The sequence below is a fragment of the Triplophysa rosa genome, linkage group LG18 (assembly GCF_024868665.1).
Source record: "Triplophysa rosa linkage group LG18, Trosa_1v2, whole genome shotgun sequence".
Lineage (NCBI taxonomy): Eukaryota > Metazoa > Chordata > Actinopteri > Cypriniformes > Nemacheilidae > Triplophysa > Triplophysa rosa.
In genome coordinates this window covers 8,464,009-8,491,562 of record NC_079907.1, presented here as the reverse complement: position 1 = coordinate 8,491,562, position 27,554 = coordinate 8,464,009, and the positions used below count along the sequence as shown (strand labels likewise).

Sequence of the window (27,554 nt, the reverse complement as noted above, 5' to 3'; positions counted from 1 at the left end):
AATAGCACCTATGGCAGGACAAAACATAATAGTTCATGGATAAATAAACACTGGATGATAATAGCTGTTGGCATGTCTTTAAAAAACCAATTGTATCAAAGCCAGGTCCAAACATTTAATAAGACCTATATCATTTTCTCATGAATCTGTCTAAATTCATGCATACAATGATCACCTGTTTTGACAGATTTATAAAATTGTCATTTTCTTAATATTCTGTTAAGGCAGTAACATTTTAACATTAGTTAATATATATACATAAAATTTAAGATTATGGAATATATATATATATATATATATATATAAGGACGTTTTTGAGACCGCTACAGCATTAAACAAAACAGATCAAGTATGATCAACACTGATAAAATACTGTAATCTACACAGGGGGAGGATACAGGTTGAACATTTTCGACTTGATAACTTTAAAAGACCTTCACAATTTCACATGAAATAATTACAATAAATGAATTATATAAATTTAAATGGGAATGGGATTTAAATGTTTTGGTGTCAATAAAATGTTGCAAGAAAGCATGAATACATTTAAAGGTAGAGTCATGTCACCTATCAAGCAATTTTCTATTTGCTTTCACATACGGTAATGGTGCCAAAACTAAAATATGCTTAAAAACCTATGTAGATTACAGTTTATACTGTTGCTTGAGTTTTCGACTCAATTTGTTTTGTTTTTTTAAACAGGAAATTAGTCAAAAACACATTTCGATGGCCACAATTTAAAACCAATGTCCCTTACATTTTAATTTTTATCATCTTTTTTTTCTTCCTCTTCAGTAGGGTACGAATGCCAGGTGAGGCGTTCCTCGTAAAAGGAAATGACCACTTGTGGGCACTTTACATTCGCCTCTTTGGCTGGTACAAGATCAGCTTCATCAGAGTTTTTCCTGTAGCAAAACACATACATAGACATTAACGTTCATTCTTGTATTTTTTTATCCGACATGACTTTTTTAACCAGTATTGCTGCTCAGGAACTGTCCTTCTAATCCAGCACTTTTTTTTACAGGTGACAATTTCTATACAAACCATTTCATGAGGAACATGAGCTCTCCACTGGAGTCTGTAGCACCAATAATCCTCTCAGGATCCAAACCACGTGCAAAACCTCTGAGTTTCTCAGGCTAAATTAAGAGAAATGGCATGTAAGACACTTTTAGCCCATGTAGTTTCGTTTGGTGTGCTAAATTTTTTAAAGACACTTCCTGACCAGCTTATACAATCAGACACGGAATGATGAACTTGAACTCACCTCATCCTTGCGCTTTTTAGACTCCTTTCCATCTCCGTCTGTGTCGGCCCGTCTCTTGCTTCCAGTTTCGGCAGTTTTCTGTGACTGTAGGAATTCTGCTATGAGGTCAGGACAGTCCAGGTTGTCCTCTGGTTCCCAGGTGTTGTCCTCACTGAGGATCCAGTCATGCAAAATAAAAAAATATACTGTCAAATTTTAACACCAAAACAAAACGCAACTGGTGGTTACACTTTAAAGGAACAGTTCACCCAAAATAAAAAATTCTGTCATCATTTACTCACTTTCGAGTTGTTCCAATGTATACATTTTTTTTGTTTCATTTTTGGGTGAACTGTCCCTTTAAGTACCTAAGAAAACCTGAATCCTTAAAGGCGGTGTGTCCGACTTCTCTTAGCCGTTGTTGATGTTCAAATCACCAAAACAAACACACCCCTACCCCCATCTTTCGCTTTTGTCAGCGCTCGGCTCGGCTAATGTCCGTCCTGTGCACTGTGCACTTTACTGCTGATTGGCTACAAGGTTGTTTTGGTACTCGGCCCGACTCAGTTGTCTAAAGCGTAATTCGGAAATCGGTTACCCCACTTTTAACTTAACTGAAAAACTAATTGCAGGTACTCACTCAGAAAAGCCTTTCCATTTGAGAAGGTATTCAACTCTTCCCTTCACAACACGCCGATCCAGGACCTTCTCCACAACGTACTCCTCCTCTTCTTCCTCCACCACCTCGTCCACTTTCTTTTTGTTTTGTTTCTTCCCGGTTGTTGACTGCTTGGTCTCAGATTGTGGAACAGGAGCTACAAGAATGACAGGTGGAAATAAACAAATGAACACAGTGAAATACATATTGTCCAAAAACAACATACCACAATTTACACCAAAATACCATATTTAAGATTACAATAAGACTGTCGTAAATTGAAATTTGCCAACAGTCATTTAAAAATAAATTAAAATAAATCATGAAAACAGATCTAATGGCTAGGTGATTCAGAAAAGTTTCCATATTAACTTATTATGGGTGTACAGTAAAAGTGAATCAACTGAAAGGTTTTATGGTTTTAAATGCTATAAAAAACTATAACAAATAATCCAAACCTTCAGTCACAGCAGTATCGGCTGGAGACTCTGACGTTTGGCTCATATTTCCAGGGGCTCTTAAAAGCTGGAAATATATAAAATCCGGATAAATAACGATAAAACAAATTAATATATTATCTATATTGAGCTATATTGATTTAAAAGATTTCGTAATCATATACTCATAATTTCATCTAAACGTCACGTGTTGATTCAACCCTGTGATGCAGCTGCACAGCACATCTGCATGCATAATATGACAAACAATAAAACCGTTATTTGACTCAAGGCCACAAAATTATTTTGCACAGCATTCTTCATGTGTTACGCTCGATACGATGGGTCAGGGGGACAGTGCACTGCACTTGCACTGTACGGAAACGGTCGTCCATGTTGTGAGAGAGAGTGCAAGCACGCTATATTCGATGTCTGCTATGGTCAAATCGGCTTGCATCCCAGCCGCAGCACATATTGATCACTGCGATTTGCTCATATAAACACAATGTGCATAGGCCCGTATATCGCCAGGACACAGAAACAAATGCACTTACTTGCACGTCTCCGAGAAAAAGATGAAATAAAGCTGATCTGCATGTACTTAAATACGAAGAAAATGTGTAGCAGTGATTATTTACGAAAGGTAGACCGTGCTATGATGCTGCTGAATGTGGCAGTTGTTCACGCCCACTTCCGTATTAGAAACGAGACACAACGGTAACTTCCGGTGTGATTTCTTACGTTGCTGTTTGCTTTTTAATTAAAGTTCTTTCCAAATATACAGAAATACATATAGTATTAACAAATCTTCTTTCATCAAGAGATTAATACAATAATAAAGACACCATAAACATGGATATATAAAACAAACGAAAAATTAATAACAATAACATAATTAAATAAAAATAAATACATAAATAAAATAATGAAAAATAAAGAATGGGCATTAAATTACAAAAGTTGAAAAACAAATCATTTCGTTTTTTCAAGTTTCTTATTCTGTGTATAAACATTTAAAATGTTTTTTTTTATCAAGATCTGTACGGCAGAAAGTAATATAAGATGGTTTTGATTGCGTTATTTTGGTTTTATGAATGTAAAACTTGGCTAAAAAGGTTAAGAATAAAATTTTGTTTGTCAGACAAACAAGGGTTCTGTAGCCAAAGTAAAACATCACATGGCTCAAAATTTAAGGCGTTAAGGGGGGAATTTTTTGGTCATATTCATTTAAAAATAAATCCAGAATGAAAGGGAATAACGGCAATAATAAAACAAGTGTTCAATATCCTCAACAAATGTATGCAAAAATCTACTAATGGTTACATTTACAGGGTACCATTTATGAACAATTTTGTACATTGTTTCTTTTATTTTGTTAGATATCCTGTATTTATAGGGCATTGTCCAGATAATATGCCATGCAATATGGTAAGGCTTGTGCCACCTTGATTTGCATGTAGGATTGGAACCAACATTAAAGGAGTTTCTAATGAAGTTATTATTAAAACGATTATCAAACAGAGAAAGACCATTTACAATAAGTTGTGAATTTTGTAATGTTGTATCACTAATATCTACCTCTGAGTGTTTGGTTAAGGTTATTATGCCACTGGAAATGGCCTTAATTACTTTCTTGAACTCTTTTTCATTTACAAAAAAAAACAGTTGTATACAAGTGTATAGTTTCCCATTCTTGTCAATGAGTTCATTAACAATTACTATATTTTGGAGGTGGACCCATTCCTCGATGTAAGATGATTTGTTGTAAGAAGTAATATTACCATTATTCCAAATATAATACCTGCTGGTAGAAGAAATACTGTATGCTCATACAAAAGTGACCAAAACAGTAACGCTTGCTTGTGATAGCTAAAATAACAGGAAGTTTGCCAGTTATGTAAGGACACTGTAACAAAAAATGTAACCCTCTTAACTTATCAAACAAATAATAAGGGACAATATTGAATACACGTCTTTTATGTTTTAAAGAAACTTTTAAGCCAATTAAATTTTAAAATGAGAACATTGCTGTTTGCTTGAAGGATGTAATATTGACTCGATCCAAAAATCGATCCAAAAGTTAAAAATAATCCAAAAAATTTTCTGGTACTCAATGCTTCATGAGGAGTATAAAAAATGAACTGAATGGAAAAAAAATGGTGCAACACTGACTCTTTCTCGAAAAAGTATCAAATCTTATTTGTTAAAATGAATGAAGTTTGGCCAAATCTCTCTTATTTAATTGATGTTTACAAATATGTCTGACTGTACACCTCAACCACAAATAATACCATAACTTGTAAACGTTGTTCTTTGAAAAAATGTTAAATGCTTTCCATAAAAGCGTCTAATTAAATACATGTAAAGGAATTCATATTTCTTAAGGCAGCATATAAAATGTAATGAAATCAGAAAATCTATAATCAGAAAATCGTTGAGGTGATTAACTGTCATTACATTATCTTATCTGCCTTGGGAGATGCTTGAGGTGTAAAGTATTGTGAGACGGGAGATTTCTGTCGCACGTCTGAGCAGTGACGTGCGGTGGGGTTCATGGTACGAGGCACTTTTACTCCTACAGAGTCAGATTTACAAATATATGAGCCCAAAATAGTAGTTTATTCACTGTTCAATTGCCAGCAGCACATTAAACTGTTTATGTTTTATATCTCATCAGCATACTTTACACACACACGCGCGCACGCTTTGGTTGACTATCCCCGTGGGGCAGTCCATATGCGCAATGTTTTTTATACTGTACAAACTGTATATTCTATCCCCTATCCATAACCCTATCCCTAAACCTAAAGATCATAGAACACTTTTTGCATTTTTAGATTTGTAAAAAATATTGTTCTGTACAATTTATTAGCTTTTTTGCCCGTGGGGACCTCAATTTTGGTCCCCACGGTGACACGAGTCCCCATGTGTTGGTGTGTATTCAGGTTTAGGTCCCCACCGGGATATACAAACATGAACACGCACACACGCACAAACACGGGTAAGGTAATTATTTGGCTAAGAAAGAACGTTAAATTTATAGCGGCGAGAGAGCGCATTTGCTCTGCACCCTTCGTGTGTTCTAAATTTGTTGCAATTTCACAATTAATTTCATAATCATACATTACAATACAAATGAAAGAGTGGTGAACAAAAAAAAATTAGTTGTTTAAAAGCTGTTCGTTTTGATGCTTTAATCATTTTAATACAGATGTCCAACAACAGGATAACAGGAAAAACTAAAAAAAATCTATTTAAGGTCAAAATTTAGTTTTTAAATATTTAATTGTTTTTTGTTCTGGTCCTATTTTTTGTCTACAATTGAAAACCGTTTATGGTCTTACCTTTATTTATAAACGAAGTACATGCGCCTATCCTTCTTCACGAAAATCTCCGTCACTTTGTTGTAAAAGTCATCCTGACTGTTTGGCTCATATCTGCCCCCTTCAGTTGCGGCACGGTAACTGTCTGCCTCACCTTCTGCCTTTTCACTGCAGTTTTATGTCCCATTAGCAAGACTACTTATATCACACACATTCATGAAAGATATTAGCCAGACTGTTGAAAGTGAGGTTGTATAATAAACGTGCCTGCAAACATTATATTGGCGACATACAGAGAGACAGCAATAGGCACGCGTTTTCTTGAATTTCTCCCGTTTATCGGAGCAGGAAATGTGCAAATTCAGCGATTTTGACTATAAAAATGATCAAATTATTTGAAATACATACAGAAAACAAATGTATAGCACAGAACAGGTTTCATTTATTCAATTTTATTTTATATGATGTTATCATTATTCGTTTTTTTTCATGACGACAGGTGTGTCACGACTGGCGTGAAAGAACCCTAACAGGCAGGCGGTGGTGAAGGGGTTAACAAGGATTTTATTAAACAAACAAAAACACCCACGATGGGGAAAACTATAACAAAACACGAACTATGAACTTAGGAACAAAAAGGAGGAATACAAAACAAAACACTTCCCACGTGGGGGCAAAAGACTAAAATAAACTCGACGTCTTACAAAACACGGATGGGTAAATAAGGCAGGGCACAAAACTCACAAATGACGGACGAGGCAAGCAACAGGATCTCGGACAAGAACACGTGAGCACGACCACGGTACAAGAACACACACGCAAACGTAATGCACGAGCACAGGACAATGAAACATGAGGGTATATAAAGGGAAGACAGACAAAGGATAACGACACGGGGCGGGTGTGGGTAATTAAACACTCAAGGAAAGAGGAAACGAGAGGAACGGGGCCAATGACGAGACACTGGAGAGAACGTATATTATTGTCAAAAGGACAATAATATGTTTCTCTCCACACATAACCAAAGGCTTTGTCATGACTCTGCTACAGGACCAAGAAAAACATGACTAAATGAAGCAGAGCCATGACAAGGTGAGGCGTCACTGTGACAGAGAACACGCACCGACTAATATTGCTGTTGACAGACAATTTCCAGCCAAGTATTTAATTGCTCAAAACCTCTTCGGTACTTTTGCATCCAATTACGTTTCGACGCTGGGTATCCGGAGCCGCATCGGCCATTGTTCTAAATCGACTGAGACTCTCTCTGCCAAGATAGATACCCGCGCCTTCCTCTAACTCTGCTTGGCCCTGAAACTGACCGTATTAAACAAACCAGTGATGGTAGCGATTATTACCCAATCAGGAGTAAAATAGGACGAGCGGCAGAATGCGGATGGGATGATGGGACGCTGATTTGACAACTCTGAAATACGGGACAAACCTTCATTCTCAAAAACGGGACGATTCCGTATTTTAAGGGACAGGTTCATTTAAGGGACCCTTCAGATATTGGCACACAGTTTTTTTAACATTCATTGGCTCTTTTTAATTTGCTCCTTTCCTTCATTGTTTATTTCCAACACACAGACGTTTGTTCTTTAAATCAGATTTCCATCTACAACATTTACATTACATTTGATAACATTTACATTACATCTACAAAATACACAGATGATACATTTACTTAATGTTAGCATATTTATGCATTCATAAAAGAAAAATCAAAACGATACAGCATATGTAAATATAGCTTGTTATGCACGGGGCTGTTGAATGCTTCAATCTGATTGGTTGACAAACGTTCAATATCAATCGCCCATTCATGAGTATTACAGTCATTTCATTTATATTCATTAATGCCATTCATTTACAGGTTACAGATGATGCTCTGCAAATCACTGCATGATCTGATAACGAGCCATAATGAGATGCTCAGCCTCCATGTATTTAGGGTACTGATGTTGTTTTCACACTAGTCACCCAGAGCATTTGTTATGTAGTAGCAAAGTAGAGCTCCCACACTATGGCTGGACATCTGACATCTTGCTGACTCACCTTGGTGGGACAGCAACAGCTATGCATGCTCTGCAGTTGGAACTCCGACGGTAAAGCCACCAAAAGGCCCTTTTAAGGGCCAACCACTCGTTCAAATAAAGAGCATTTCCCCAATAATAAAACTAATGTTTTATTCATCAAAACACGAATTTATTTTTGTATGCCACACTTCATCAACTCCAACTTACTGATAACAATCGTTTGCACTGACAAGTACCTCATTCATTCATTGATAATGCCTTCCACCAGTACCGCCACACAAGCACCAGCTGTGGCAGTGACTGAGGAGAGTGAGCCGTCTGAGGTTGACAGTGACAGCAGCAGCGGCGTCACCTTTAAAACGAAGTAAAAATATGGCAATCATCACATAATCAGTGTTTTTCTTATCTTTTTATTTATAGTCATTAGTGCTTCCTTCTGCACAGTCTCTTGTCCACATTTGTTGGGGTTTTACTAAACTCACAAAATTTTCAAGTCCATGTGTAGTTCTAGTATTCATGTTTATGTTATCTGACATCCAAAGCTTGCTGTGAGGAGGATGTCATTGAACAAACAGTAAAACTGTATGCAAAACATAGAGGACAGTGACAACCCCTAAAAGCTTGATCCTTCTTCTGATGATCCCTCTTTTAAGAAGCTTGAAGCGCCAGTACATGACACAACTTTAGAGTGCATTAAACAACTATGTCATGAATCACAGTAGGCCTTGTGAGCATTACTCATAATGTGCATTCTTTGGCCCAAAAGTGAAGATCCATTTTTATTTAAAATATCATACAAAATTTAAAAACATTTAAACACGTGCACACAACTAAATAAATAAAAAAACAGTCAGAGAAATCTGGGTCCGGCACGTCAGCCAGCAGGTCAGTTGGGGGAGGGTGTGTCAGATAATGTAAGTTACAGTCTTTGAGTTATTGTAGCACCCATGGGCTGACATAAACACAAAAATAAAGAAGTGACCAGACACATTTGCATTCCTTTGTGTATTCTTGTGATGGGGGTTTTGAGAAGAAACTGTGAGTCCAGCTAACTAAAACATGCAACACAATGCTTAAAGGGAAAGTTCAACCAAAAACGAAAATTCTGTCATGAATTACTCATCCTCAAGTTGTTCCAAACCTGTATGAATTTCTTTGTTCTGTTGAACACAAAGAAAGATATTTAGAAGAATGTTAGCAACTGAGATTTCTGGGGCACCATTGACTATCGTAGTAGAAAAACAGATTGTATATTTTTGTTCTGTTAAACACAAAAGAAGATATTTTGAAGAATTTAGGAAAACAATCCGTTCTGGGGCACCCTTGACTATCATTTTTTGACCACTCCAAAAAGCTGTGTTGCTAGCATTCTTCTAAATATATTTATTTGTGTTCAACAGAACAAAGACATTTATCCAGGTTTGGAACAACTTGAGGTTGAGTAATTCATGACAGAATTTTGGGTGGAGTGTCCCTTTAACTGCTAAATAGATGAGTCTGTAAAGAAAAATTAGATGAACTAGGCAAGAGGGAGAGAAAAAGAACCACAGGCCTGTTTGCTGTGGGGTCATCTCAGAGATTAAATGTTTGATTGCATTTAGCAGCTAATACAGCAGTGGGTTAGAATCATGAAGCAGAACAAAAGAAATTGGCAAACAGGTTTTCATTCGCTGCTGGGTTCAAAATCTTTTTATAACATTTTTAGAACAATTTTACCAGCCATGTAATGACAAGATCACCATAGCAGTTTTGGAGCAAGTGAGGAAACTTTCCTATTCTTAACCCTCCTTTGTTAATAGGCTTGAAAGATTCAATGTATGACACCCATTAACACCAATCCACCAATCAGGCATTACCATATCACTGTCAATTAGATTAGAGATGATGCTATGAAAATCACTGCACGATCTGCTAATGAGCCATGTTCTTCTACTACATAACAAAGGCTCTGGGGGACTTTATGGAAAACAAAACTTCATGTGAAAACAACATCAGTACCAAAAATATACAGCTCCCACACTATTCCAGAGATGGCTGGACACTGCACTTCACGTTTACGGACTGCATGCTCACCTCCTGAAAGACTTGGAAAACCAAACAAGAACCAGCTGCTGTAGTTTATTATAGGAGGACTTTCCCAGTCAAATATTACAAAGAGAATATGTAACACCAACGTTCCTTTATTTTATTTCATTTCAATATATTGTGTCAGTCACACACGCGGCTTCACAATTAGATTGTAGGAAAGTACTGAATAAATTAACTTCCTACAATCTAATTGTGAAGCCATGTGTGTGTTATTAAAGCAAAACTAAGGAAGAACCTACTGCATAACATGAAAGTTCTTCATACAATTTACAGCTGTGCCACAGCCACATAGCTGCAGATTTGTATGTAGCTATCATTTCATCACCGCTGTTACATATTGTGTATTTGAAGCAGTATGCCTGATCAAGAGTAATAAGAAGGTTGGGAAATAAATGTATTTATCATTCAGAATATGCATTTGGATGGAAAATGTATTTATAGGAACATTTCAGCAAGTTGAAGAGATAAACGGCCTCCGTTTCGAATCACATACTGCAAACAAGCGTACTCTTGCATGTTATTTTAAAAGAATGTACTTCATCTCACTGTATCAGTCTCACCCATGCTTTCCTCAAATAAGTTTGTATCAGGAAATTGTGAAAACTAAGGTAAGGAGGTCGATGTTTAGCTTTAAAGCAGCAGTGTGCCGCAGTAAGAGTAAGCGGATTCAGCCATTAGTTTTATCTGTGTTGCTATGCTACTGGAAATAGCGATGCTGCTTCGCTTACCGGATATAGGAAGTGAGATAAAGGTCCATCCATCAGAACTGTGCTTCAACTTGAGTATTTATTGATATGTTACCTTTGTACGCAAGTGTGTGTGCCTGACGAAGATCTCAGATCGAAACGTTGCCACTTTTAATTTTATATGAATAAAGGGAGAACAACCATATGCAGATCTTTTTTGTATTCTTAAACATCATCTTGCAACTACAAACCGCCATTTTTCAGCAATAAACAAGTGAATTTTGCCAAGACATTTTCAGAGACGATAGAAATTATGTTATAGAATAATAATTTAATGCAAACACAATTTTGACATTTTAACATCCAACCTACATTTTGACATATATTCTTGAAAAATGTCCCAGTGCGACATCTGACGGTCTTCCCAGATTGCATCACATATAGAAAGAAATGACAATCAGAAGAAGAATACAGAAAAAGACATCATGAAGATGAATATTTGAACTTATCTTGGCATAAGTTTGTCTGCTCACTGTAAGTGCGTGTAGGGTTTTTGTGGCAGGCAAAAGACGAATGGTTTGTGAGACCTACTCATTCACCTTCGTGCAGCCTGTCAGGAGGGGAGAAAGTGTAGTTTGAAAGGAAGTCTAGGAATGGCTGGTTATCCAGCCATGTCAGGTAGTGGGCTTCTTCTCTGAAATACATTCTGCCCACTCCGTAGTCAAATGTCAGTTGTGCGTCAATGCTGATGTCCTGCACCGCCTTGAAGAGAATGACAGGCCTGTCCTCTCCATTGATCTTCAACACGCACTGAAAGGGTTTTATTTTAGGCCTCTTAGAAGAATGATTAATCCTCCTGCCAATCGTCTTTGCGCCAGGGTGGCACTCGCATGGGACGGTCTGGGCATCAATGCACAGGCTGCGCTGTCCGACTTTGAAGAAGAACAAGCACATGGCCTCATTGTGTATGCCCTCCAGCAATGCCTCCCCCTCAGCACCTGTGATTAACTTTCCATGGAAATCGCACACAATCTCGTCTTTGGAAAATGGACGGGTTGCAACCACTCCTAGAATCAAGAAAACAATATTTTCAGCAACTGAATAAACATAACACGTAGACAAACATTTCATGGTTTAAGTTTGGCTCTTGGTACAGTTAAATGGTTTTCTTACCATGACCTTGTTCAGCACCAAAGTCCTTTATGGCCAGGCCTGGCCAGACCTGCTCAGAAACGCATCTTATTATAAATGTGTCTGTTTCAATGGTGCGCTTGGGAGCCGGTTTCCACAACCATTGGATCTTTTCAGGCTTCGGATAGTTGGCCTTCCAACCCTCCTTGGCAATATGCCTTGCCACTGTTGCGGCTGTTGGCTTGCGAAGAGTAAAGTGTTCTGAAGGAAGAATAAAATAATTTTTAGACATGAAAGTCACTTGCCACAGTAAATTAATGATCTAGTTTTGATTGATTGTTTGTCAGTGATGGATTAAGACTTACACATCAGATATTCCAATCGCTTCGCATACTGGGAAGCTCGCCACTTGAGGTAAAAGGTGGCGTCTTCAGGATATCCAGAGTCGACCCGCTGCTTTTTGCACGGTGGCTGGCCCTCCAGTGAAACTGGGAATCTGGCCACAAAGGCAGAAAAGTCTTTCTGGAAAGTGTGTTGCCCCATGATGACGTCAGATGTAGCTGCTGCAGAAGTTTCTTCACTCTTGCTGTAGAAGAGAAAAATAAGGTTTAAAATAAAAGTCAAACGAGAACAGCTTTCCAATTGTTTGTGCTGTGTTATTTGAGACCTACCCAGACAAGGAATCCAGCAGCACGGCTGTGTCCACAATTTTGTGAGGCTGCAGCATTTTAGAATCTGCAGTGCCACAAGCCAGGTAAATCCTTATGGCCTTCTGTTGGTCCGCCGTGAGGTTTTTTGCAGCCGTCTCAACAGCCCTCCGCACATCCTGACTCTTTGAGGTGGAGAGTTTGTACCTGCAGTAAGAAAATGTGACATGAAATATTAATTGTGATATGACCACGATTGACAGGATGTCATGAAGTGCTTCCATTTAAACACGTGCACATGGATCTATGTTGAAACATACAATTCATGGAAGTGGTTCATGTCTTGTGAGACGCTGTGAACAGCCTCGCCGGACGATGAAAGGAAAAAACCTCTGGAGAACTTTCCATGCCGAATGCTGTCAGGCCTGATCTGCTTGTAGTACATCTGAAACCACTATGGAAAAAGACAAAGAGAATTATTAAACACACAACACTGGTGATAAGCAATCCACTCATTACATCATGCCGAAACTTACAGCTTCCTCATCTAGCGTCAACGCAATCTGCATGCTGGAAGTCCCAGTCACAACCCTGCCACCGTGTTGAATTCTCTTCACCCACTCTGCATCCTTGAAACATTGAAAATGTTTAATTTACTAATGCATATGAAGCACATGTTCAAACTGATCACAATGTACAAAACTGATGCACTTACTGTCAAGTTTTCCACAGCTTGAGGACGCTGCATGTGGCAGAAGACCAAGAGCGCTTCACAGTAGTAGCGGTACATCGTCTTCTCTGTATTTGAGAGCGCTAATCCATTCTGCAGATTCCCATTGATCCTCAAGAAGTCTGGCTCTGCCACTCTCAAAATCCTCTGGCAATCTGTAATGCTGGGCACTCCATCAACATCCTGTCTGTGTCTAGATTAAGCGTAACAAACAAGACACAAGTCTGGTGATTATGTGAGGAAGGAACACATTAAGTAAAAAGAGACTAGGCAAAACAAATGTTTAATCCATTAACCTGGTATCACACGTCTTGTTACTGTATACGGTCTTCCGCAGAGTGTTCAGCAGTTGCCGGTAGTTCTTGCAGCTGCTCTGAAGCTGTGAGTCTGCTCTTTGAAGATCCACCCTTGTCAACAGGTATTCCAAGAACTTGTAAATGCTCTTGAAATATTTAAGGATGGTGGCTGCATTCATCTTAGTGTGCTGAAGGGTCTTCACAAACTCCTCGGTCTCTGTGCTTTTGGACAGGAAGTCCAGAGTCGGCTCGTCCCCAGTGGGCTGCATGTACCGCAAAAAGCGAGACACGTTGTCCACCTTTGAAGAAGAATGAAGAGTTAACATCAAGACCAGGAAAGAAGAAAAGACCTATGAAACACTGCCGAAAAGATGTAAAGAGATCTTACCTGCTGTTGCCAGTGTGGAACCCTCAGTGCCTCAGTCAGGTACTTTTTAAAGTCCACTAGGAGCTTGGCCTGAGAAGGGAACTTTTGATGCAGACCTGCCCCTTTCATCTTCATCCACACAGAGGAGGACTTTGTTCTGCCGTCTTCCTCATCAGATACACATGAAGACGATGAATAGTCAGCCTCTCGTGTTGAAGATGTGGCAGATCTGGCAGCGGCAGCAGTGGTGGTCATCGTAGTGGTGGCAGGGGCAGTGGTGGCAGAGTTATCGTCAGGGTCTAGCGTCACGTCAGACTCCTGGGGCTGGTTCTTGATGAAAAAACCACGCCGGAGAAGCTCCTTCACCATGGTGATCCGCGAGCGTCTATCAGACAGGAGCTCACATAGCTGCTTATAATCCCAGGTCCTGTTGCTGCGGATCCAGTCTCTGTTGGAAGCCCTGGCCTTCTGCACCTCAGGCGCTCTTTCTTCTGGTGTGCTTTTCTTCATGCACTCCCTGGCCAGGTGAACAGGGAGGTTGTCCTGTGGCTTGTGGCACAGCAAACAGTACACGTCGTTGCGCTCAGCAGCTCTGCAAGACACAAAGAAATGGTTGAAATGACTGCAAACATTATACATTTACATTTGTAAATAAAAATATCATACAGCAAAACACACAATAAAAATAAGTTAACCGACATAACTTGTGGTCTTATCTAAGATTATACCACAGGGCTGTTGAATGCTAAAAATCTGATTTGTTGACAAACTTTATTTAGGTAAATGCACACCTATGAAGGTGTTCCATGTCTGCCGACCGCATTACGGTTACACATCCCTTCACCAAGTTTAAATAACCGAAATGTTATAGTGTAGCCGTTATAGTGTAGCCTAGGCCATCACCTCGCACAGCACCTTGCTCTTGATCTGACGTTTATGTCAAACTTTACTGTTAATGGAAACGCGTGCACAGTTTCGTTTCAATAAACAGAGAATTTCAAACACAATATAGAAATACATATACTGAAATCGAAAATATAAAATAACTAAATAAAAAAAATGAATTAATAAACACTAATAGCCTACTGGTTCGTTATCCTCTTCATGCTTCTTATAACTGATAACAAATATATTTTGATAGACCTATTCTTTCAAAAGTTTGAGTGATTTCTCTCTCTCTCACCCACCCACCACGTGGCTCAAGCTTCCGAGTCCGTTCGCTTTAACGGACGCTTGAAATGAGATGCGCAAGAAAGTAGTCCTACCATCAACAGCATTTTAAAGACGATAACATGACAAACGTTGAAATTAAACATTTGAACAATGTCCTGTGGTGTGGTAATTGTGGTATAAGCGGAATAATTGACTCCAGTCCGTTCAAATATTCGAAAGTTAATGCACACGCGAGGTCACTTCGCGGCCGCTTTATCAACTCGGGGTGTGCCTTAAAGGCGAAGTTCTTGGTAAAAAACGGCCATTAGCGTTGTATTTGTGAACTCACACACGGACAGCACTTATAAACTACATCAGCATTCTGTCCACTACTTTATAGAGAAATGGGATGATGATTTTAATACTCGACGTCGGATATTTAGCAACTTTATTGATTCAGTTGTTGTGACAGTAAACCACTGAGCAATTTTGAAAATTATGCAGGGTTTTCTTTACATGATGTCGATTGTGTGCTATTTAAAGATGTGGTAAATATATATTTTTTGTATTTGAAAGCGAACTGCAGGCGTTAAAAAGTTACACAGGCTGCGTGCACATATCATAAAGCTGCATGCTCTATCGTCAGATGGCCATTAATCTGATAAAATTTCAACTAAAGATCACGTGCAAAAGCTGCCTTTCTACATTTTTAACACTCTACGTTTTGTTTATAAGATGATAAGTGGAAGAAACACATACTTTACATCAAACATATCAGATGAGAAATGTAGTCCACGTGGTGTGTAAAACGTAATTCCAACAGATTGTCCCGACGTGATATAAGAGAGTTTCGCCTGGTTGTAAGTGTAGCCAGCAACTAACAGTATTGTTCATCTTCTTTGTCTGCTTTTTGGTTTATGGCTGGTAGCACTAACTTTAAGGTGCATTATCGCCACCTACTGTGTTGGAGTGTGGACCAACCCCCTTTATTAACAAACACATAAAAAAATCAAACCAGTCCTTTTGAGATAAAGAAATAAACTCTCTAACCCATATTCATATACTTTTAATCTTACATTCTTTCATTCCCATTTGGATCATTCTTCATTGCTTAGGTGTTGCTAATCAGTTTTGAAATTATTTTTTAATTGATTACCACATGAAACCAACAGTATTACAATTCATAATATGAATCAGTCTCATTTTCCAAGTTATTCAACGCTGCAGTTAGTGCAGTACACTACTTCCGCCGCTTCACCTGACGTTTCACAACAGCTGGCTGATCAGATTGCAGACACAGAGCAACAACACCCGGAGTTTGTTATAATCATTCTTGGTGACTTTAATAAAGCAACTATCTCCCGTGAACTGCCAAAATACAGAAAGCACGTTACATGTCCTACAAGAGACAGTAATATACTTGACCACTGTTACACCACGATAAAAGATGCATATCACTCTGTCCCACGGGCAGTTTTGGGACTCTCTGATCACTACCTGATTCATCTTATACCGACCTACAGGAAGAAATGGAAATCAACTAAACCCATAACAAAAAAGATGGACTACCGAAGCAGAAGACTGAGGCGGATGGTGCAGTGATGCCCAAGGCTGCGATCGACAGGACGCGATCCTCCGGGATCACGACCAACGGAGTCGGAGAGTAGGGTTGGGCTGAGACCCTGGGCTCAGGCCGGTTCATGGCAAACCTTACCATGTCCTCGAAGCCCAGGGGTCTCACCAACCTCATCTCCGACTGTGAGAGAGGCTCTGTGAGGCAGCCGTTGAACACCACCTTGAGTTCCGCCTCATTAAAGTCCGTCACCCTTGCAGCATTCAAAAACTCCCCAGTGAACCCCAGTATGTCCGGGTCTCTCTGGCGAATGCCAAACAGGAGGTGAGTCTGGCAAGATCGAGCACATTCCATTACTGCCTGCTGGGTTCTATTTTGGCTTGTTCGTTATGTCACGGATTTGCAGGAAGAACCCAAGCGCAGGCAGTGTTAGCGAAACATGAAACTTCAATTGGCAAAATAAAGATCAATGGTGGGGGTAAACGGTAACGGAACAGAAAGGCTACTAAACAAATGTAAAACAAAAACTTCCCTCAAGGGGGCAAAACAGAAAGAAAGGTTAACTGATACAAGGCAGGAACACGACAAGGTAAACTTGGCAAAGACAATACTGAACCAGACAGAGTATATGATGGACACCAAGCAAACAAGCACAACGAACGAGCACAGGACAGCAGACACAAGGGCATTAAATAGGGGAACTATCAAAGGATAATTAACAAGGGACAGGTGTCGGGAATGAAACACTGAAAGAAAGCTAAACGAGGAAACGAGAGGGGTGGGGCCATAGACGAGACTGGAGAGAGCGCATGCTATGCTAGAACCAACACTAACATGCCTCTCTCCACACAAAACATGAGGCTCTGCCATGATTCTGCCTCAAGACCAAGAAAGACATGACATGATGAGGCAGAATCATGACAACAGGTCTGTGTGTTTGACAATGTAATGTGTCACTTTAACATCTTTAGTTGTACAACCATTCGATATAATATGCTTGTAGCGAGGAAGGCGGGACGAGAGCCGTGGGGCAGGAAGGCGGGGCGGTGGCGTGAGTGATAATGAGTATCAGATGGCTTCACAAATCTATGATATTACTACTACTGTATGTTTCACAATAGAAACCTCTCTGGGTTTTTACTGGTAGTTTGTTGGCTTCAGCAGGCATGTTATCTGGTAGATATTAACCAGTGAAATACTTTTCAGTAGCTCATAGATCTTTTGTTGAAAGGATTCCATATACATTGTACATTGAATGTGGCCCAAAACACACAACATTTTGTAATTGTTTGGCTGTGGAGTCCTTCAGGTTCCTGGGCTCCACCATCTCAAAGGACGTGAAGGTTGAGGTTTGCCTCGTCTACTCAGTTGATCACAAGTGGACAAGAATGGATAGTCCAGATTGCTGAAAAGATCATTGGTGCTTTCTTTTCCACTCTTGTAAAGTGCAATCATTACAGACTTGATACACCCTGGGCACAACATCTTTGAACTGTTGCCCTCTGGCCGGTGCTTCAGAAGGAGTACTAGAGCATCTGGACAAATTGCTTTTAATAAATTTGTATATTCGCTAATTTTCAATCTATTTTACATACAGTATATTACTTCTGTACAATTGTCTATTTACAATTGTATTTTATTTATATTTTTATATATTTTGTACTCTGTTTTATTATTATGTGTCTGCTGATGCATTTGGATGTCTGCACTGGAAGCTTAAAAAAAATACTGAAAACTGAAAACAAATAACTAAAATATATATATAACCAATCGCAATTGGTTTGTAAAACCACTGAGTTGCATTTACACCATTCTAACCAGCGGATGTCACCAGCGTGCGGTGTCCTGACTGCACTGCGCAAGTGCACGTTAAGTCATAATTTTGACTTTTTATCTCATAATTATGACTTTCAATCTCATAATTATGACTTTTTATCTCATAATTATGATTTTTAATCTCATATTTTCGATTTTTTTTATCTCATAATTATGACTTTCAATCTCATAATTATGACTTTTTATCTCATAATTATGACTTTCATTCTCATAATTATGATTTTTAATCTCATAATTATGACTTTTTATCTCATCATTTCGATTTTTTTTATCTCATAATTATGATTTTTTAGTCTGATTTCTTATCACGTGGCGGAAATGGGCTTCCATAATTTGCTGTAAGTAACTGGAGACGTTTTTCCTATTACCCGCTCCGTCCTGTGGGTGGCAGTGATGAATAGCGTGTGTTTAGCAGGTGTCATTGCAACGACGAGATAGAGACGTCGACGGTGGTGTTGTTGACATTGCAGCAGATCTACAAGCTTTCGACAGTTATGTGGCAATATTGTCAACACATTTTAGTACTTGTTTTCAGTCGGACACTTAACTGTCAGATGCACTTTATTTGATTTGTGGCGCTTGTTGTGAGTACACTTTATGTACTTTGTTTCCTAACTAACGTTATGAAGTACACGAGCTCATTGATAGCGGGAAATCATTTCTCTGACAGTATGACTGTTTATTTAGTCCAGTTACTTCGTTTTGGATGTATTAAACTGCTTGCACGCATGTTACTTAACCGTGTTTGCACAAACATAATTGATTAGTTGGTTGAGCAATCAGTACTGCTAGTACACCAGAAGTCAACAACATACATGCTAAACTCTCTGAAACATTCTAAAATCATGTCATTTGTCTTGCTTAGGCTGTCAATATGACTCGTGATCTCATTCTTGGAGATGAACTGCCCGACTGGGTGGGAGCAAAAGAATTTTATCAGAAATACGATCCCAAAGAAGTCATTGGCAGGTGAGTATTTGTACGGGACAAAAGAATGGCCATGACATTGGTTATTATAGCATTGTTCACCTGAAATGTGTATCAAAATTGTTCCAAATTGAGCAGAGGTGTGAGCAGTGTGGTGCGCAGATGTGTACACAAACACACAGGACAAGAGTATGCGGTTAAAATCATTGAGATCACAGAAGAGAAAATGACAGAGCAGCAACTGGAAGAAGTGAAGAGCTCCACACTAAAAGAGATCCACGTGCTCAACCTAGTGAAGGGTCACCCGTCCATCAGTGAGTTTGAACTGTGCCGCTAATTTGTTTCTCAGTGTGTTTGACTCCTCAGTAGTAAGTGATCTTTTTGTGGCCTGTTTTGTAGTCACACTTATTGATTCCTATGAGACAACTACCTTCATATTTTTGGTCTTTGACCTGTAAGTATAGATTTTTGTGGATGAGTATAATTCTTGATAAAAATGTTTATTTCACACTGCGAATACAAAAAGTAACAGTAAATATTGCCTACAGCATGAGAAGAGGAGAACTCTTTGACTACTTAACTGAAAAAGTCACTCTCAGCGAGAAAGAGACAAGGCAAGTTTTCAGTTTACTTCTAGATTTTGCCATTTAAGTTTCTGTAGCTATAATATTCCAAATAAACCATAACGGATACAGAACCAGTCATAAGGACACACATTACGTATTCATTTTCATTATTACTTTTTAATATTTTAGAATAATAGTATATAGTCACCAAAATGAAAATCATCATGAGCTATCTGGGGTGAAACGTACTGCTGGAAAAGCATACATAGGCCTTATTTATATTGGTCATCAAATGTCAAGTATTGGACATTTCAAGCCTTCAACTCAAATCATAATAATTTAAAACATTATCGGAAAAATTACTGATGTCATGTTCTGATGTTTAGGAGTATGATGCGTGCTCTTCTGGAGGCAGTCCAGTATCTGCATTCTCTAAATATTGTACATCGAGACCTCAAACCTGAAAATGTTCTGCTAGATGACCAGGGACACATTAAATTGTCTGACTTTGGTTTTTCGGTCCAACTGCAGCCTAATGAAAAACTAAGAGGTGAGAGATCCAGTGCTGTGCTTAGACAGCAGCAAATAAACTTTTCTCTATTTTCTCTATGCATGCAGGCAGTTTCTGGTTGGGGAGACTTAAAGCAGAGAGAAATGGAAAAATTAGAAAATAATTCAATTTAGCAGATGCTGTACATTGCAGCACACAGCAGTGATATATAGAAGTGGCGTTCTACCGTATTTGAATGTTATAACGAAATGTTAACTTATGAAAGTATCATTTCAAATACGGTAGAACAGCACTTCTATATACCGCTGCTGTGTGCCGCTACTTGACTGACTTTCAAATGATTTGTTCTGTAATTCATCTGTCTAATACCCTTCTTTCCGCTAGCCTAGTCTGATGTGATTGGTCAGGTGGTCTAGTCTGCTGTGATTGGTCTACCGCGAATGAGGCTCACGAGCCACAGTATTTGGGGGAGAAGAGTGAAGTTTTCGTGGGCAGTCCTAGCAAAACGTAGGCGGGGACTATATGTAGTGACGTAAATCCGCGGCTGTTCGCGAATCGGACTAGGGACTAGGGCTGAAACGATTCCTCGAGTAACTCGAGTTATTCGAATACAAAAAATCATCGAGGCAATTTTTGTTGCCTCGAAGCCTCGTTTAATCCATTTAATTACAGTACACACGGAGCACTGCGTTTCCCCACGGACCGTTATTACTGACGCACAGCCCGCTAAACTATTCATGTTACAGGGCTCTCAAGTCTCATGCAAATGCATTCACCGTGAGACACACGCGTTTTAGTATGTTCACACGCTCACACGTATTTCTCATGCTGATAAATAACTGATAGCTTATAGGGCTGTGACGGTTGCCGTAACAACCGCACCACCGCGTTGGTAAAGTGCTATGACTGTGGTTAACTGCCACCGGCGGTAGTGCACGTCACTCTGACAAATATAGGTGTAATAAATATGAGAGTTGCGATAACGATTGCTAGTTGTAGCCTTTCAGTTGTGGTTGGTTTTATTTAAAAGATTTTAAATTAACAGAAATTATTGGCATACGTTTCCGTTGGTGCGTTCGAGCGCAGGCCTGCACGGCAAAACCCAGGTTATTCTGCGGGTTTTGCAATGGATCTTGTTGTGAAATGTACAGATACGTAAAATCAAAACTGGCTATGACCCGCTTGCTTAGTGTCGGAGCGCGCGCAGGTTTTGCCGCGGTTGCGGAGAGCATCTCTTCATTTGCGCTCCTGTGCACATCTTCTGAACGCGCATTTAGTGCAGCTGTACTCATTTTAATCTGGACAATGTCAACAAGTAAATTTCACATCAACGAGTCGGAAAAAGTAAAGTTTTTATGGACTATATCTGAATAGGAAAGCCAATGTAGGTTCAAACAGTTTGTTTCAAATGGAATTGTTAAGGACTGTAAGGGTTAATACGCCACTGACTGAAGTTACTGCAACAAGAGCTTTTTTATTTAGTATTTAGCTTTCTTATATCATTTAAGTTTTCATTATTTACTGATGTTTATTTAAATGTTTTATATGCTGTAGTGTGCCGTTTCACTGATGGATTTGCGCGTTAAACATTGACGGATGTTTCATCCTCATTTATTTCAGAAATCATATTTCAATTATTTAACAATTTCAAGTATTTAAATAAGGTCTATATTTCTCTTCCACTCGTCATGTGGTTGCTACACGCAAATATAATAATATAAATATTATTTATATAAATAATATATATTTCTCAACCACCGCACCATCTATTACCACCGCAGTGGTAAAAAACTGCCACCGTCACAGCCCTATAAATAGCTTATTGAAATGGTGAACTGATATTTTACTTAGTTTTAGTCTATTTTACGAGTGAAACTTCACCTCCAGAGTTGCTCTGAGAGTTTATTTCACAAACATGTTATTGTTTGAGTGAAGAAACAGACATAGTAAAAAATAAGTGTCTCTGACAACCTGCCAAAATAAAAGTCATAGGCTATTGTTTGAAATTATTATTTCCATTTTTATTCATGTTTCTTATTTATATATTTGTATTATATTGCATTTTGAATTTAATATGGCAATGGAATGTACTAAATGGGTTTAGTTTTCACAGATATTAATGTATGCAATTTCAGCAATAAAAACTAATTGTTCTAAAAAGGAAACAAATTAGTTGTTTTACTCATTTTAAGAGACCTGTCTTATTTTCTCTTGTATATTTAGTATTGCTTTTTAATAAAGAAAAAGTACTTATTATCCGAATACCCGATTAATCGATGGAAAAATCAGTAGAATACTCGATTAGTAAAAGAATCGATAGCTGCAGCCCTACTAGGGACGACTCGTTTGTGTAATTCAGAGTCAACTTTTCCAAGCCAATAACTTTGTTATTCATTCACCTTCGGATTTACAACTTGGCAGACTGCTTACTTTCAAACACGGCAACATTACACACTGCATGAAATGTAATTTTCATGATCTCATGTTATGTACTCTTTAAAGGAAAAGTTCACCTCAAAATCAAAATTGTGTTATTTTTTACTCACCCACATGACGTTCAACATGTTTTAAGACCTCCCGGCATCTTCGGAACACAAAGAAAGATATTTTAGGGGACATCCGAGAGATTTCCAGGCCTCCTCATAGACATCATGGTTATAGTTGTTGTCAAGGTCCAGAAGAGTACTAATGACATTGTTAAATTGGTCCATCCGCTCCCCAACCGGAAAATGCTTAGGGTTCTTTCTGTGAAACACGGAAGTCACACATGCATATAGCCCATTATATATAAAAACTAGTGCTGTCAATCGATCAAAAAAATTAATCGGATTAATCACACATTTTTTCTGTGATTAATCACGATTAATCGCACATAACAATTATATTTTAAAATATACTTTTACATTTTAATAATTTCACATTTAATCTTCAAATTGATGTAGAAACAACATATTTCTTTAACAGCATCATTTTATGAAAGCTAACATTTTGATATTAGTATTGTAACTGATGTCTCTATTAAATTGATTATTTTAACATGAATTATAGCCATTCAACAGTATAATTGAGAGCTCATGTAGGAAACATACAGAAATTGAAGGACACTTTACAGTCTTTAATGCTAAGTTATAAATTAAATGCAGAAGAATTCTCATTAAAGCTACAAAATCACATTGATTTCTTCTTTTATTTTGTTCTTTGATTAACATTAGTGACAGGAGTCACAGCAGCACGTTTAAGAACGTGGCCCCTTTAAGAGCTGTCTCAGTACGCAGATCTGACCGTCACCGCACTCCCATTTTCACAACACTTTGCATTCATTTAAGATTTTATTTTACACTTTGAAGTCTGTGCTTAAGAAAATGCTAGACAAAACGGGCTTTCTGACAAATCTTGTGTGGTTTTATCTATTCAAGCACGAAAGAGAACTTAACACGGATGCGCCTTCTGACAGAGATTCACCGACGCAGCCTTCAGCCCATGACTGTACACACCAGACTGGACCTCGCGTTGCGTTTTGCCGCGTCCCACAGTTTAGAAGCTGTCTATCTTCATTGAACGCGTCAAAGCAACTGTTTCAAATCGCACTTAAGTGGTTTAAAAGCCTGTACACGAATAAGAGCGTTATTACATAATGTAACGCTAGACAAAGGATGTCAAAACAAACGGATGTTGCGTTAATTGCGATAAATATTTTCTGACGCGTTAATTTGAAAAAATTAATCGCATGCGTTAACGTTGACAGCCCTAATAAAAACATATATTCTTTGTGGAAATTTTTTTTTTTTTAGAGTTATGTGGAACTCCAGGCTATCTGGCACCAGAGATTCTGAAATGCTCCATGGATGAGACACATGAGGGGTATGGAAAAGAGGTTGACCTGTAAGTACATCATCTCTCACATGAAAGGAATTAAGCTTGCTGTTTTTCTTTACAATATAACACTTATGATTTTTAATAATGGATGAATCAACATTCGTGCAGTGTGAAAAAGTTGTTTTTTATTTTGTCCCCAAAGGTGGGCATGTGGTGTCATCCTGTTCACACTTCTGGCTGGATCTCCACCTTTCTGGCATCGTAAACAGCTGCTCATGCTGAGAATGATCATGGAAGGCCGGTACCAGTTTAGTTCTCCGGAGTGGGACGACAGGTCGGACACTGTCAAAGACTTGGTGAGGTTCTTTTTGTAGCATACATTTTAAATGCCAGCTGTAGGCACTTATAATCAGGTCCAGGCGGAATATCAGGGCTCTAGACTCATTTTTCCCTCTGGTCGCACTGGTTTCCCTCTGGTCCCTCTTTCTCAGTTGGTCGCACCAACTTACAATTTGGTCGCACCCTTTTTTATGGTAATCATAATGACCTTGCATAATGACCTCAGTTGATGAATCGTGCTGTTAATTTGTCACTCTGTCTTTTAAAATAGTTGGATATAGACCGCTTCATATTTGCACTTTTACACTTGCGAGCCCAATAAATGCAAAGAAACTTTGTATTTGTTATTTTATACAGTTGTAATTATTTAGTTTTATATTCAATATATATATATTTGATATGAAATGATCTGACACAAATACAACCTGTCACTCTTCACAATCCTGTATTTTTGCCACTGGCCTTCTTTATTTTTACCACATTAAATTAAATTAAATTAAATTAGCTAGCTCAAAACTCAAAAGTAACTCAGAACTAAATTATTATATATGTACTTTATTACTACACATTGTCATAAATAAACTTTAAAAACTTACAAACCACTCTTGTTAAATGGTCTAAGCACGATTGTGTTCTGAGGTGTTTTGAGTGACTGGTTTGATGGGTTTAGACAGTGAGTCTTGTGAGTTCAGTGTTTGACATATGAGTTGTTTCAACAAAATGAATCGGTTCAAATGAATCATTACGTCGCGAATCGGACATTAGTGGACATTGACGCGCTGTTTGTTATTTACAGCTGTTAGGACATCGCAAAAGATAGAAGTTAACACGGAAAACACTTCATTGGATAGAATTTTTCCTTTATGTCGGCTGCATGTGCGGAACACTTGTCAGGGAAGAAAAGGCAACATGTTGTAATTTGAGCACATTCACACCCAGCTGTCATTCAGGTAAAAATATTCTCAAAATGCGGCACGTGAAACATCGATTCCGTCTTCCGACCTTGCTTTTGATTAACGTGTGAAGGAGAGAGACCGATGTGATCGACTTCATTAATCGCTGCAGAGAACGATCGGAATATGACATCAATGTTCCGTGAGAGCGTTTTAAAAGCACATGGAGCGCTCTGTCCCACGATGCTTTTATGGTGTTCGGTCTCAGCAACACCGAATGAAGTCAAACATTAAATAAATCTTTGGCGGGGCAAAAATTTGTTTTACGCACTCGCACCAATGCGACCCTGTGAAATTTTTCCTCGCACATTATAAAAAACGATCACATTTGCGAGCATTTTGGTCGCAGTCTAGAACCCTGAACGTACAGGGTTTTCTATGCTGATTTTGGGGGAAAAAGGTCAATGTAAATCAGTGGAATATATTTAAACATGGTAAAATATCTTAAACATAGCTAAGAATAGTACACTCTTATTGGTTGCTGAAAACATTGTCAAACTAAATTACGAAGGCTCATTATCTATGCTTTTGTTTTATGTAAGAAACGACTGCAAGAAACTGTGTATCTGTAAGGTTTAACCCTGTATGCATTAAACACGTTGTGAAAAAAGTTTCTTGTCCCTTAGATCTCAAGGCTTTTAGTGGTTGAACCCACATTTCGCCTCACGGCCGAGCAAGCTTTGGCTCATCCTTTCTTCTGTCAGTACCAAAAGGAAGAAGTGCGGCTCTTTAGTCCCAGAAAGACGTTTAGAGTGAGTTTCACTCTTACAAAATAGTTGGATGCTGAATTGGTACTTGGTGTCAATACTACTTCACAAGTATCGTTTACATTTTCAGGTCTTGATCATGACTGTTTTGGCCTGTATACGAATGCAGTGCCGCTACAATCGAGCCAGACCGCTAACAAAGGAGCTTCTGGCAAGAGACCCGTATTCCCTGCGTGGTGTGCGGAAGCTTATCGATGGCTGTGCTTTCCGCATATATGGACACTGGGTGAAGAAAGGAGAGCAACAGAACCGAGCTGCTCTGTTCCAGAACACAGCTAAAATCGTTCTGCTGGGCCTTGAAGACCTTGAAAGCTAAAGGTCATTTCTTAGGTTTCTAGAAATATATTTAGTTTATCCATGGTCAGTTTTATTGGTTTTCTTTTTTTTTTAATAGATTATATAGGCCGTCCAAAGGCACTTAAAACTAAACACTATTTACAAATTATTTATAGACTTATATTTTGTCATTAAATTACGTCACTGAATTTACATGTCATTCAAAACCTTCATGCCATATGATTTTCTTTCTTCCAAGAAACACCAAAAAAAAGAAGGTTATCAGAATGAGCTGCTTTCTTTATACAGTGAAAGTGGATAAGGACCATGAGCTGTCAAGCACCAAAAACGAAAAAAGCCCCATACAAACATTGTGTTCCATTCAACTATTACCATTCCAGGTTATATGATAGCTTAATGTACAGATAGCTTGCTTGATAGCCATGGTCAATATTCACTTTTAATTTGATAGATAAATCAGCTTGGTTAAACTCCTTTTGTGTAGAAGAAAGTCATATGGTTTTATAACTGAGGGTGAGATTTTTCCATTCCTTTAAGAGGTGGTGCTTTTTGATTTAATGTCATGTGACCTCACTTTAACTACTCATTGGTTTTTGGTTTGCTTTTAAAGGCTCTTGTTTTAATATGTTTGTGTTATCGTCTGCTGTTGCTGAGATTATGGACCAGGTTACTAAAAGTTGGTCTCACATTCAAGATTACCTATTTGATTGGACAGAGCTTTTTAAGATCTCTAGTTCAATTCATATGCATCCTTTGACTGTTTTTAAACAAAACTTCATACCATTATGATAAAATCAAAATAATTCCAGACTAAAATATGGATGGACAATACAGAGGAAAGTTTACTTGAAATATTGCAGTACAGCTGTATAACCTTAGGTATTATACTATACTATATAGGAGTTATTATACTTTCAAAACTGTATGTAAAGGTTTTTTTTTAAATGATTACTCTTCATATGTTTTATCATATTCCTTTTTATTACAGTTGACTAGACATTATTAATTCATCATCAAAGTACTGTACTGTTTCTAAACAACAGGCATACATATAATAACTGCTGTGTTTTGTGTGTTTTTACCTTTTGTGTTACTTTTTGTGCATATTTAGCTTACAGAATGAGTTCTTTAAAAACAGTAACTAAATACGTATATTTATATGTACA

At 38.3% G+C, this 27,554-nt stretch overlaps 3 protein-coding genes across 5 annotated transcripts; 1 reads left to right on the top strand and 2 right to left on the bottom strand.

Moving 5' to 3' along the window:
• Positions 1 to 663: 663 nt before the first annotated feature.
• cbx1b (chromobox homolog 1b (HP1 beta homolog Drosophila)) lies at positions 664 to 3,047 on the bottom strand. 2 transcript variants are annotated; one of them, XM_057358384.1, is made up of 7 exons: positions 2,899 to 3,047; positions 2,530 to 2,590; positions 2,366 to 2,432; positions 1,890 to 2,064; positions 1,271 to 1,421; positions 1,048 to 1,142; positions 664 to 905 (listed from the first exon to the last, which is right to left on the bottom strand). In XM_057358384.1, the coding sequence occupies exons 3-7, from the start codon at positions 2,409 to 2,411 to the stop codon at positions 761 to 763; spliced, it is 612 nt and encodes a 203-aa protein (XP_057214367.1). In that variant the 5' UTR covers positions 2,412 to 2,432; positions 2,530 to 2,590; positions 2,899 to 3,047; the 3' UTR covers positions 664 to 760. The 2 variants fall into 2 exon arrangements, with proteins under 2 accessions (XP_057214367.1, XP_057214366.1); XM_057358383.1 differs by lacking the exon at positions 2,530 to 2,590.
• Positions 3,048 to 10,709: 7,662 nt separating this feature from the next.
• LOC130569212 (uncharacterized) lies at positions 10,710 to 15,697 on the bottom strand. Of its 2 annotated transcripts, none has more exons than XM_057358701.1 (10): positions 15,563 to 15,697; positions 13,673 to 14,243; positions 13,285 to 13,583; positions 12,974 to 13,181; positions 12,795 to 12,887; positions 12,579 to 12,712; positions 12,283 to 12,465; positions 11,977 to 12,197; positions 11,654 to 11,872; positions 10,710 to 11,547 (listed from the first exon to the last, which is right to left on the bottom strand). In XM_057358701.1, coding segments are annotated over exons 1-9 (1,725 nt in total). In that variant the 5' UTR covers positions 15,577 to 15,697; the 3' UTR covers positions 10,710 to 11,547; positions 11,654 to 11,870. The 2 variants fall into 2 exon arrangements, with proteins under 2 accessions (XP_057214684.1, XP_057214685.1); XM_057358702.1 differs by having other exon boundaries at positions 15,568 to 15,697.
• Positions 15,698 to 18,651: 2,954 nt separating this feature from the next.
• Positions 18,652 to 27,550, top strand: phkg2 (phosphorylase kinase, gamma 2 (testis)). The gene is made up of 10 exons (XM_057359141.1): positions 18,652 to 18,796; positions 19,078 to 19,181; positions 19,278 to 19,453; positions 19,539 to 19,593; positions 19,688 to 19,753; positions 20,092 to 20,255; positions 24,008 to 24,098; positions 24,235 to 24,388; positions 25,951 to 26,076; positions 26,162 to 27,550. The coding sequence occupies exons 2-10, from the start codon at positions 19,087 to 19,089 to the stop codon at positions 26,405 to 26,407; spliced, it is 1,173 nt and encodes a 390-aa protein (XP_057215124.1). The 5' UTR covers positions 18,652 to 18,796; positions 19,078 to 19,086; the 3' UTR covers positions 26,408 to 27,550.
• Positions 27,551 to 27,554: the final 4 nt, after the last annotated feature.

Coding starts and splice junctions, on each gene's coding strand:
- cbx1b (XM_057358384.1), bottom strand. CDS start 2,411: ATGAGCCAAACGTCAGAGTCTCCAGCCGATACTGCTGTGACTGAAG. Junction 2,065..2,365: donor CGATACTGCTGTGACTGAAG/GTTTGGATTATT, acceptor TCATTCTTGTAG/CTCCTGTTCCACAATCTGAG. Junction 906..1,047: donor CTCATGTTCCTCATGAAATG/GTTTGTATAGAA, acceptor GTTTTGCTACAG/GAAAAACTCTGATGAAGCTG.
- LOC130569212 (XM_057358701.1), bottom strand. Junction 13,584..13,672: donor TTCCACACTGGCAACAGCAG/GTAAGATCTCTT, acceptor TCTTCTTCAAAG/GTGGACAACGTGTCTCGCTT. Junction 13,182..13,284: donor AACAAGACGTGTGATACCAG/GTTAATGGATTA, acceptor CGCTTAATCTAG/ACACAGACAGGATGTTGATG.
- phkg2 (XM_057359141.1), top strand. CDS start 19,087: ATGACTCGTGATCTCATTCTTGGAGATGAACTGCCCGACTGGGTGGGA. Junction 20,256..24,007: donor GCCTAATGAAAAACTAAGAG/GTGAGAGATCCA, acceptor TTTTTTTTTTAG/AGTTATGTGGAACTCCAGGC. Junction 24,099..24,234: donor TATGGAAAAGAGGTTGACCT/GTAAGTACATCA, acceptor TTGTCCCCAAAG/GTGGGCATGTGGTGTCATCC.